Source organism: Schistosoma mansoni (assembly GCF_000237925.1).
Source record: "Schistosoma mansoni, WGS project CABG00000000 data, supercontig 0187, strain Puerto Rico, whole genome shotgun sequence".
NCBI lineage: Eukaryota > Metazoa > Platyhelminthes > Trematoda > Strigeidida > Schistosomatidae > Schistosoma > Schistosoma mansoni.
Window position 1 is genome coordinate 40,826 of NW_017386070.1, and position 12,652 is coordinate 53,477.

The 12,652-nt window shown below is 41.2% G+C and overlaps 1 protein-coding gene across 1 annotated transcript; it reads right to left on the reverse strand.

Annotated features, from left to right (window-relative positions):
• Positions 1–10,339: 10,339 nt before the first annotated feature.
• On the reverse strand, positions 10,340–11,185 carry Smp_127260 (hypothetical protein; the record flags this gene model as incomplete). Its single annotated transcript, XM_018792688.1, has 1 exon — positions 10,340–11,185. One exon carries the CDS (start codon positions 11,183–11,185, stop codon positions 10,340–10,342), a length of 846 nt encoding a protein of 281 aa, XP_018644122.1.
• Between the last annotated feature and the right edge of the window lie 1,467 nt (positions 11,186–12,652).

Sequence of the window (12,652 nt, forward strand, 5' to 3'; positions counted from 1 at the left end):
TTCCCGAACCTTACGAAACGCTTAAACTATCGATTTTAAAACGCAGAGACCTAACTGATCGACAACGGTTAGACCAACTCCTTAACAATATCGACTTGCAACATGGTTCTGCGACGGACATGTTGCTTAGAATGAGAGAAGTCATCGGCCAACGAACTTTCGATGATGGCCTATTTAGACGACTTTTCTTGTCTAAACTTCCTCAACAGGTGCAGGCAGTGCTTGTTTCATTTCAAAACAATGCCATAGATGAACTAGCTGCATCTGCCGATCGAATCTTGGAAATCACCAAATTTTCTAAGGCCGAGGTTTTTTCCATCAAAGAAAAACCCCAATCGACCTCGACTGACATGGCCGAACTGTGTCACACGCTTACAAGATATCTTAGAGTTCGTAATGACCGTAGTCGGTCAAAGTCCCCACGTAGAAGCGTTTCACGTAAGAGATCTGTCTCTCGTGGTCGAGAGACAGACAACCCCGACTGGTGCTGGTATCACAACCAGTACGGTAAATCCTCTAGAAATTGCAGGAAGCCCTGCAATTATCCGACCCCAAAATCGAGTGACACGAAACACAGTTCGGGAAACTTCCCAGCCGGCACGCGTTAACGGCAACCGTAGCCGGCGAACACAGCCGCCTCTTATATGTCACGGATGTGACTACGAAAGTTCTCTACCTCGTCGACACTGGCGCAGAAGTTAGCATTCTTCCCGCGAACTCCAACGACAGACTTCATGAGTCTGTTTTAAGTTTACAGGCGGCAAACGGAAAACCGATCGCTACTTACGGTAAAAGGTACGTCTACCTTAACGTGGGTTTACGCAAACCCATACACTGGATTTTCGTGGTTGCAGATGTCTCTATGCCAATCATTGGTATAGACCTGTTACAACACCACAATCTACTCATCGACACACGCTCACGAAGGTTAATAGATGGAAAAACTAAACTATCTGTTTGCGTAACTCCTTGATCTGGTTGCAGGTTATCCCCAGTCACGATTAAGCACACCATAGACCCCTCGTACCAATCAGTACTCGACAAATACCCCGGGATATACCAATCACAATCGAAATTACCTTGTGTAACCAGCAATGTTACACATCACATCTCGACTACAGGACCACCTGTATTTTCGAAAGCTCGAAGACTCGCTCCCGAGAAGCTTAGGTTAGCTAAAAACGAATTCGACCACATGATGGACCTAGGGATAATTCGACCATCGAATAGTCCATGGGCATCCCCATTGCACATGGTCCCTAAAAAGGACAGAAATGATTGGCGGCCAACTGGTGATTATCGGCGTCTGAATACTAAAACCATTCCCGATCGTTACCCGCTGCCTCATATTCACGATTTGACAGCTACCTTGGAAGGTACAACTGTCTTTTCGAAAATCGACTTGGTTGAAGCTTATAACCAAATACCGATGGCACCTGACGACATTCCTAGAACCGCCATCATCACTCCTTTCGGTCTTTACGAATTTCTACGAATGCCTTTTGGTTTAAGAAATGCGGCTCAAACCTTCCAAAGGTTTGTCGACGATGTCTTCCGAGGTCTCAACTTCGTACATGCGTATGTTGATGACTGTCTAATAGCAAGTCCGGACAGAGAATCGCATCTCAAGCATCTGGACATTGTTTTCGATCGACTCCAAAGGCATGGCATTACTGCCAACATTCAGAAATGCCAAATCGGGACTAACTCCTTAGACTTCTTAGGACACACTATTGATGCCCAAGGCATCCGACCCCTTAGGAACAAAGTGGCGGCCATTCTGGATTACCCAGAACCGACCACGATCAAGCACTTACGAACTTTTAACGGACTTGTAAGTTTCTATAGACGGTTCATACCCAAATGCGAATCCCTTATGAAACCGTTAACCGATCAGCTTCGTGGAAATGCGAAATCAATTAGTTTAGACGACATAGCCCGTAAAGCATTCTCCACAGTTAAGGAACACATCGCTAAAGCAACCCTGCTTGCTCATCAGGACACTCAGGCGCCCATTAGTATCGCAGTAGACGCATCCGACTCAGCAATCGGAGGAGTCTTACAACAATGGGTTAACAACTCGTGGCAACCTTTGGGATTTTTCTCCAGACGGTTGCTAGACTCGGAATCTAGGTACAGCACGTTCGGTAGGGAACTCCTAGCTATGTATTGTGCTGTACGGCATTTCCAACATTCCATCGAAGGAAGAGAATTCACGCTTTTAACCGATCACAAACCTCTTACCTTCTCTTTAAGTTCGTCCTCAGACAAGTACTCACCGCGAGAGTCTCGACAACTCGACTACATTTCGCAGTTTACTTCAGACATACAACATATTTCTGGAGCAAACAATGTAGTCGCAGACGCCTTGTCTCGAATTAGTTCCTTGAATAGTTTCCAAGGACTCGACCTTCTTAAACTCGCTCAGCTTCAAAAAGAAGACATTGATCTTCAGCATGAGTTATCCTCGACAACTCTTAAACTACGTATTAAGCAGATGGGAACAGGTAAGGAAACCTTACTCTGTGACACATCTACAGGTAGGGATCGTCCAATAGTACCAAAACATTATCGACGCAACGTCTTCAATACGTTGCACAATCTTTCCCATCCAGGTGCTCGTGCAACAGTCGAACTTATAGCCGAACGCTTTTGTTGGCCTGGCATGAATAAAGACGTGAGGGAGTGGGCACGCTCCTGTGTAAGCTGTCAGAAATCTAAGGTCATAAGACACAACAAATGTCCCTTAGGCTCTTTCAAAACCCCTGACGCTCGTTTCGACCACGTCCATCTAGATTTGGTAGGACCCTTACCCGACTCGAACGGATACTCATATCTCCTAACATGCGTAGACCGTTTTACTCGATGGCCAGAAGCAGTACTGATTAAGGACATTACTGCTGAAACCGTGGCCTGCGCTTTCGTCGAACGATGGGTAGCAAATTTCGGCTGCCCTTCAACCATCACTACAGACCGCGGACGCCAGTTCGAATCTGGACTTTTCCGTTGTCTGACCACACTATTAGGAATCACGTGCTTCCGAACGACCGCCTACCACCCACAAGCAAACGGGTTGGTAGAACGTTTTCATCGACAACTAAAAGCTTCATTATCAGCTTCAAACGTTTCACAGTGGACAGACGCTCTTCCACTCGTCTTGCTAGGTATCCGCAATGTAGTGAAAGCTGACATTGGATACACGGCATCTCAACTCGTTTACGGAACGACACTCCGACTCCCAGGAGAATTCGTGGATCCTTCAGCTTCTTCATTGAACATGGATCTAAACTCTTACACGAGTAGGCTTACAAACGCTATGCGTTCAGTTAAACCTGCTCACACTCGACCTCAATCAACTGATGTTTTCGTTCAACCTGACTTACGACATAGTACATACGTCTTCGTTCGTCGAGACTCACATCGACGACCCCTCGAATCAGCATACGAAGGACCCTTCAAAGTTCTTCAACGCGAACCTAAGTACTATGTAGTCGATAAGAACGGTACGAACGATAGCATCAGTATCGACCGACTCAAAGCAGCGTACTTAGAAGGAAACCCTAGCTACGTCGATTTTCCTTCGGTACAAGCAAACGACACAGCTACTACACTCGTAGTACCCTACACGACAACCGACATACAACTTGATACTTCGTCAACGTCGATAGAAAAACCTAAAACAATGCGTTCTGGAAGACGAGTAAGATTTCCAGAACATCTTAACGAATATTGCACGTAGGACATAAGCTTTATCTTGAATTACCCTTTCATAGTTTATTATAAAATTTTTTTTAATATGCTCATTTTTTTTATTTATATAAAAAAAACAAAAAAAAACAAAACATTTTTTTGAGCGTATATATATATATTTATATATTGAAAAAAACCCAAAAGAAAACCTTTTTTCCGATCGCTTTTACGCTGTTTGTAAGTGTATCAGTTTATTTTTTTTCCGCTCATCTTGTGTCCTTACGCAAGTACGAGTGTATTTTCGACATGCACTCACACGTTTTATTTTTCCTCTTTTCCAGGACGGCTGGAAAAGAACGACGAAGTTTCGCAAGGAACCGAAATTTTCATTGTACTATATTTCTTTATTGCTACGTTGTACATTTTGGTCCCATAGTTTAAGGAAAGACGACCAGACGCTGCTAAACGAAGCAAGCTATCAGAAGAGTGTTTACCAACGACAAACTCGTTGGGTTTAAACTTCTGGCTGGTCACGTCTTAGGGGCATCACTGCCTCACTAGGGGGGGAGTGATCTGTAGCTGTAAATAATTCCCCAAAATCAATAGCTCATTAAGTGTTCGACATTGGATGCTGACCATGTTGTTTAAGTGGACTTGTTTAACTGAAGGCTTTCGGTCATGCATCCGTACCAGATCACGTTTCAACTCGGCGTGGGACACAGCTCCTACGTTTCATTAGCCAGCTTATAGAAAAGGTCCTCGATATATTGGTAACGAATCAAATATATCTTTCCTGCCTCTTCTCGTCTGACTTCTGATTTCTATCTGACTGGGAACGATCGAACATAGAAGGTGCTACTGGTAGCTAGTTGTAAAACTAGAACATCCGTTGCATCATCAAAGTTACCAACGAAGGCTTTTGGATTATGACCTGGTAACTGGCACCAGATGAAAAAATGAGAAGGATAAAAGACAACAGGTAATAAAAGATATACCTGTTGTCGTTTTTTAACACTTTTCCTCCCTTCGATGTACTCATCGAACATTACTAACCCATAAATGTAGCTGCAAACATGTGCACAAATATACTGCCATTTCTTTTCATTCAATTATTCTATTTAACAACCATACTAAGGAAACATCTTATATGTAAACCAGTGTCGTAAATTAATAATCATGATTATAAAAATTGTTTGTATCTTCACCGTCAATAAATATATTCAGAAATCACTAGCACCAAAATCTGAGTAGATTTTATCACCTAGAAAACGGCACTTAAATTAGTGTTTATTCATTTTGAATGAGTTCTGTACTGAAAAATGAACAGGGAGGTAAACTTTACAAGGCATATATCAACCACTGTAAACAGGATAGTTAACTGAAGGCATTTTGCAATTCGGATGGTGCATACTGTTACAAACTTATTGATTGTAGTAGCTTACCGTTAAAAACATCACATGCATATTATAGTTTCATCAACATTTAATCCAGAATAAACTGATGTTACGCCTGGATTACTGAATAAAACAAATGATTATACGTAAATTTATTGCCCAGTCCCTTTCTGGCCAAAATAGAGTCTTCGGTTACGTCATTCATAAGTGTGCGTAAAACAAGTTGTTTTTAATTGGTAGACACTACCTTGAAATCATATCACTGCTGAATATTTGATGAGAGCAATCCGGAATCTAGCTGATTTTCAGGATCAGCTACCTTTTTCAACTGAAAGCCGGTTTGTGAAATGAGATTGAATCCGACATAAGGGAAGCGAGAAAGACTAGGAGATTCTTCTGTTACCGAACAGGACACATGCCGAGTAAATCAAATAACCAATACATATCACTTGGGCGAGGCTTTCCACGCGGCTGGAAGAAAGGCGAGAAATCTTGCATTTAGAGGATGGTATAATGACGACAATGTTCACGATTTCAGAATAACTTGTATGTAACCAACTGACTAACCAGTTCAGAAACAAATGAATAATTATATGAGATACAAATCGCTAACAATATTCCCAAACCTTAAGAGCTTCGACACATTAAGAATTTTTTAGCATTCGAAAGTTATGTAAAACTGTTTTAAAATCAATGACTGTAATGGAAGGCGTCATTACTTCCATTCTTTGCTTTGTTCATCGTCTTTATCCAACAAGCATACACACTAACATCCATATCTGCACTTGATGTGAATGGACTAGCTGACAACGACTAGTGGGAGAGAAATACGATAATTATTAAACTGGAGCGAACTGAGGTCAGCCAAAACTTGCTATAAATTTATTATACGGCATCGCGGAAATCGAGTACAAAGCTCTTAAATACCAATATAATTGACAGTATTGAAAAAGTAGTGTCTACAATTTTAAGTAGAGACTATCGGGTTTTTTGTCCTCTGTCAGCGACTTATTGAGAAGACGTGAAGCATAGATTATTCAAAGCTTGGACCGGATTTTTCGTGCCTTAAGGTAACCCTCGTGCTATTGATAGAAGAAACCAGAGAAGTAGTGAATAGGTCTTTATTTCGATCTTCGCGCAGTCACAGTATAGCGTGGGATTATCTGTTCAGACAAACAAAGGCTCTCAACATTCAATATAAGATAATAGGGAATATAACGCTTACAAAAAGTAAGGAAGTGAATGAATACTTGAACAATACTGTTTTAGCATATGCTTGGTTGTTTGGGGTCAACTCTTAACCAACCAACCTGAGCTGTTACATTAGCTTCCCCCTAGAATCGACTTCCGTAGGAACGTCGGTTCGATTAACCTATCTATCTATCGAAAACACCTTAGTTCTAATTCTCATCCCAAGGCAAAATTATCAACTCGCTCACCATTTGACTTACAATCAGTTACAACTAACGCTTTCAACGATAGTCCATGGATGTCTCTTCATTTACTAGCTTGTCATCTTATTTTGTAGCATGTGATCTTTTCTACAACTATCGCTGACGGTTTGCTGCGTGCTTTCAAGAGAAAGTGTGAGAATGTGGAATAAGAATATCTGAGGAAGTGCCGCGAGCGGGCTACCCAACACCATGTTGGTGAGTTACGATTTTTCCATGCTCAGACCGGCTATCAGGTGTTTACTCACCTGCCTCTTGAGTCGCCCTCAAGTAAAAAGTAAAGAAGAGTCTACTTCAAAGGTAATGGTGAAAATCAAGCAAACCTGAAGAACTGCTCCACTGCCTGCATAAAATAACAAGATACAAAATGGAAATACATAAATGCAATTGATAATTGTTCAGTTCATGTAAGTGCTTGGCCTCCAGAATGGATTGGTATTCTGGGTTGCTTTTTGAATTCGTTGTATTTGCCAGTGTTAGTTGTATGAGTTTGATTAAAATCCTCAGCCATCGTTTCGGAATACCTAGCTTATGTGTCCAGTATTTAAAAAAATATTTAACATAACACTTATATATCAAAGGTAAAAGTTCTGGGGAGTTGTATGTGAGGCGGAATGAGGAAAAAAATATTATTTTTAAGTAGATGCAGGGTCTGATTAGCTACGTGGTTAGATTTATCCTGCAGCCGAAACTGTCAACATCCTTGACTGACTAATCGGATGTGCCCAGCGAACCGTTTTAGTCATTTGTAAAGATTTATCATCTTTACATTTCGATTCCGTAGTGGATTTGTCAGTTAAACGATCTAACAACACGTATGGTGGTTCATGATCTAGATAAGCCGGCTTTAGCCTATCAATACTTACTGTGTCGATGTTTCCATGTTTTTCTATCACGAAATATTTAGATTTTCTTGAGACGACTTTGGAAGGACCTTCAAATGGAGGACTGAGTGGTGCTTTTATTTTGTCACATCTTATACAGACGTGCGTGCAATTGCTTAGGTCTTTAGGTATATATACGGCGCGCGATTGTTCACGAGTATTAATCGGCTTAAGTTTAGACATGTGGTCCCGTAGTTGATCTACATAATTTTCTAAATTAAGTTTTTGACTGTTAGTATTAGGGTTAATAAATTCACCTGATAGTCTCAGAGTTGTTCCGAAAACCAGTTCCGCAGCTGAACACTGTGCGTCAGTTTTGACAGATGTTCGTATTCCCAACATAACTAACGGTAGGAATTCTGTCCACTGATTGTGGTTTGAGTGAGATATAAGGGCGGTTTTTAGCTGACGGTGAAAACGTTCTACCATCCCATTAGCCTGAGGATGATATGCAGTGCAGCGTATCCTATTGTAGCCTAGAAGTTTAGCCAAGTTACTAAATGGTTTGGATTCGAATTGCGCTCCTCTATCCGTCGTTGTTGTTATGGGTGCACCAAAAATGGTTACCCAGTTCTGCATGAAAACTTTGGCTACTGTTTCCGCTGTGATGTCCGCCATCGGGATGGCTATAGGGAATCTGGTAAATCGATCTATGCATGTAAAAAGATAATTAAAACCGTTTGAACGTGGTAAAGGACCTACCAAGTCGATATGCACATGGGCAAAACGTGCATCTGGTTGCGAGAAAACACCTATGGGTGAATTTGTGTGACGATTTATCTTTGATTGTTGACATGCTGAACACTCTCTAACCCATTTGTGTACATCCTGTAAATTCGGCCATATATATTTGGCATTGATTAGTTTTGTTGAAGCTTTTGCGCCAGGATGAGACAAAGAATGAAAGTTATTATATATCAACTTTCGCATACTTTTGGGAACGAAAGGTCACGGCATTGCCTTGGTCGTGTCACAGTAGATTAGAATACCATCGACGGGTGATGGGAACTGTTTTAAATTAAGACTTGAATTGTTTGTTTTAAGCAGGTTTTGTAATTCTAGATCCTGCTCTTGTTCGTTTCTCAACGTCTCGAAGTTTACTGTAGACTGCTGTAGCACGTTTATTTCTAACCTAGATAAAGCATCTGCCGCCTGATTGTCCTGACCTTTGACATGTCGGATATCGCTTGTGAACTGTGATATATAGTCAAGGTGTCGGACTTCTCGAGGTGAGTATTTATCAGCTCTCACTTTTAGTGCATTCGTTAGTGGTTTGTGATCCGTAAAGACTATAAATTCCCTGCCTTCTAACATGTGTCGGAAGTGTTTAATGGTTAGGTAGATTGCAAGAAGTTCTCGCCCGAAGGTAGAATACCTTGTCTCTGCTGGAGCGAGTCTTTTTGGGAAGAAAGCAATTGGTTTCCAGGCGTTTTTAACCAGTTGGTTAAGGGTACCGCCTACTGCTTTATCTGAAGCATCCACCATCAAAGCAAGTGGGGAAAGAGAATTCGGATACATCAACGTAGTTGCTTGAGCTAATTTATCTTTAAGCTGTTTAATAGCTTCGACAGCGTCAGAAGACAGTTTGAATTCTTTTGGTTTTCCTTTTAGCGAATCTGTCAAAGGTTGCATTAATTGTGCACAACCTGGTATGAATCTGCGATAAAAGTTAATTAGACCTAGAAAACTTCTCAGTTGTGTTAGAGAACTAGGTATGGGGTATTGTTTAATGGTGTCTACTTCTTTTTTGATCGGTTTAATCCCTTCTGGGCTTATTGTGTGACCGAGAAATTCTAAAGTTTGAACACCGAAAACACACTTACTTCGATGTATGTTTATTCCATGTTCATCCAGTCTTTTAACACTGTTTTTACATGCTGTTCGTGTGATTGCAAATCGGGGCTGGCAATTAACAAGTCGTCTATATAACCCTGCGCAAATGGCATATCTCGAAGTAGATTGTCTATGAATCTTTGAAATGTCTGTGCCGCATTTCTCAGGCCGAATGGCATGCGTACAAACTCGAATAAGCCAAAGGGTGTTGTAATAGCTGTCTTGGGGATATCTTCATCAGCCACAGGGATATTGTGATATGCCCTGACTAAGTCAATTTTAGTGAATATGTTCATACCCTGTAAACCGTTTGTGAAATCTTGGATATGCGGTATTGGGTACCTATCTGGTACGGTTTGACAGTTGAGGGCTCTGTAATCTCCGCACGGTCGCCAGTCACCTTCATTCTTCTTTGGGACCATATGCAAAGGGGATGCCCATTGACTATCAGAGGGACGGATAATACCCAGTTGTAGCATATAATCAAACTCGGCCCTAGCGATTTTGAGCTTAACTGGTGCTAGTCTCCTGGGTTTTGCAAAAACCGGTGCACCTTCGGTTTTGATAGTGTGACTTACTTTTAGTTTGTCTTTAGAAGGCTGTGGGTTTGGTTTAGTTAAGTTTGGAAATTCCGCGAGTATATCTTGGAATTTCGCTGTTGTTACTGGAGGAGTTTGAATCAAGTTAAGAGAGCTGATGTGACTTTCTTTGCCTTTTGTGTAATACGAAGTTTCTTTTAGTGTTAATCGCCATTTCTCGGTGTCAACTAGAAATTCGTATCTCTCTAGAAAGTCCATCCCCAGTATTGCCAGATCTAAGTCGGCTACCGTGAAAACCCAAGGGAATTGCCTCCTGAACCCCAAATCTAGGGTTAAGTTTTTCTGCCCAAATGTCGCAATTTTAGTTTTATTTGCAGCTTGAAGTGTAATTGATGATGTTTCTCGACTAATCTCAGTTTTATTTTGAGGGATGATGCTAAGAGCAGCGCCAGTACCCACGAAGAAATTCAAGCCAGAGTTTCTGTCTCTAACATAAAACAAGCGACTGTTTTGGCGCCCCTCCTCAGTCGTCGCAACCTGAGGAGGGGTTACTCGTTTCCCGCTGTCTTAGAATTATGCTTAGGCCAGGCGCATGGATGCATGCACTTGGTTGAGTTGACACCAAACTTCCAGTGGTACCAACAAAACTGCCCAGGTTGTCTGGACATTTGTGACCTGTTTTGTGACTTGGATCGTGGTCGTTGTGGTGACCTGCTCCTGTTTCTATGACCTATTTGCATTCTGGTGACAGCCTCAGTGAGACTCTTAACACTCGCAATGAGTCCTTCAATGACGGGGTCTTTTGCTGATTCTACTTTTTGTGTGTGATTTATTGTGCCTGGTCCAGTTGGAGGACCTCTCTCCATTATTCTATCGGCTATACGCGCTAAATGAGATAATGAGGTTTCAGGATCTTGTGCATCCAAACAGTGTTGGACGTAGCATGGGAGAGCTTGTATCCATCCTTGTTTTAGGACTGCTTCACCCACTGTGTTATCACCCATTAACACTTGGAGGTGACGCAAAAACTGTGACGGCGACCGATCACCTAGTGTTTCACCTTGAAAAAGTCTTTGGATTCTTTGACTATCTGATAATGATAAACGGTTTATTATCTCTCGTCTTAAGATGGTGTATGGTTGTGGTGATGGTGGATCTAAAATCAAGTCACGGACTTCTTTGGCGACTGAAGGAGGAAGGATAGAACACAAGTCTCTATAGCGAATCCCTTCAGATTTGATATTGTGTCTCGTGAAATAATGCTCTAGTTGAGCAAACCACAACTCAGGATCACTACGATCAAATTCTGGAAGTCGGGATTTCGTAGTCATAACAGTGTCTATCTCCACTGGTGACAAATCCTCCAGATTATGGGTTTCTATTGAGTCTGACATGAGGTATGTGACAAATATAGCAATAAAGTTAGCACGAAAAATGGTTGCTATAACACGAATAACTTAAGATAATACGGAATAAACTAGTTATATACTCAACTTAGTTTACGGATAATCAGGTCTACTTTTACGATTAAGTGAAAAAAAAGTTAATAACAGAAATGAGGTTAAATTTGTGTTCAAAAAGGGCTCGCCACTTTCGTGCCTTAAGGTAACCCTCGTGCTATTGATAGAAGAAACCAGAGAAGTAGTGAATAGGTCTTTATTTCGATCTTCGCGCAGTCACAGTGGAGCGTGGGATTATCTGTTCAGACAAACAAAGGCTCTCAACATTCAATATAAGATAATAGGGAATATAACGCTTACAAAAAGTAAGGAAGTGAATGAATACTTGAACAATACTGTTTTAGCATATGCTTGGTTGTTTGGGGTCAACTCTTAACCAACCAACCTGAGCTGTTGCAGATTCACACCGAAATGCATAAATTTCAAAATAATATTGTTCCTTGATCTGGTTTAGCGAAGACCAACATGGCCAACATCCTTGATTACAGAAACCCAGCTGCATGACACGAACACGTTGGCTTCTGAAAATAAAGCTACATCTTGCGGAGCATCCGTTCAATTATGAATTCGGAATCAAGAATACGAACACAGGTTACATTTTGTTTCAAGTTCTCACAAAGACTAACAAAATATCTAATAGTCAGATAAATCCTCAGTAAAATAACTGATTGGATTTGTTAACGATCGCCTATAGCTTTTTGGTGTTGAACTGTGTTTTTAGCTTCGATTCTAAGATTGTCTCTTCCTAAGCCCGGTGTTATTGCTTATTGTCGACTTCAGTTTTCCTTACTAAATTTAAAAGCGTTGCATGCGCTTACTAAGTCACTGATTCATCTTTTGTTCTTCTCTTTTGCAGCTCTCTTCTCATACACTAACTGAGATGCTCCCCTATCACACAAAGTACCTTTGGCTAGACGCCAACTGCAACACTGACAGATATTCATAATACTTTTGAAAAAAGGTGTGAACGTGGATGCGTTGTCGCTCTATTTACATCAGATCCGCGACTTCTTATTTATTGCTGCTGAGAGTGATAATCGGCCTTATACTCCAGTCGACTGTAGCTTCGAATAGTCCCAAGAAATGTCGTCCTGACAACGGCTTTCATTGCTACAAATATTGATCAAGAATTCGTTTCAGAAATGTCACCTGATAAGTTCAGGGTTTTTCTCAACTAAAAGATGTCTGAACATAGTTGTCGAGCGTTACATCGATAAAACCTGAAACTTTTCAGCAGTAGAGAGCAGGAGATGTGTTAAGAATATCAAATTTCCATGTGATCTGTATGTTCCGTGGCAACGAGAATGTATTACAAACACCTTAAACTATCAAACAGGGCGAACTGTTGTCTGCCCTTGATGAACAACGAAAACTGAAAAGTAAGTGACCAACCATCTTCAC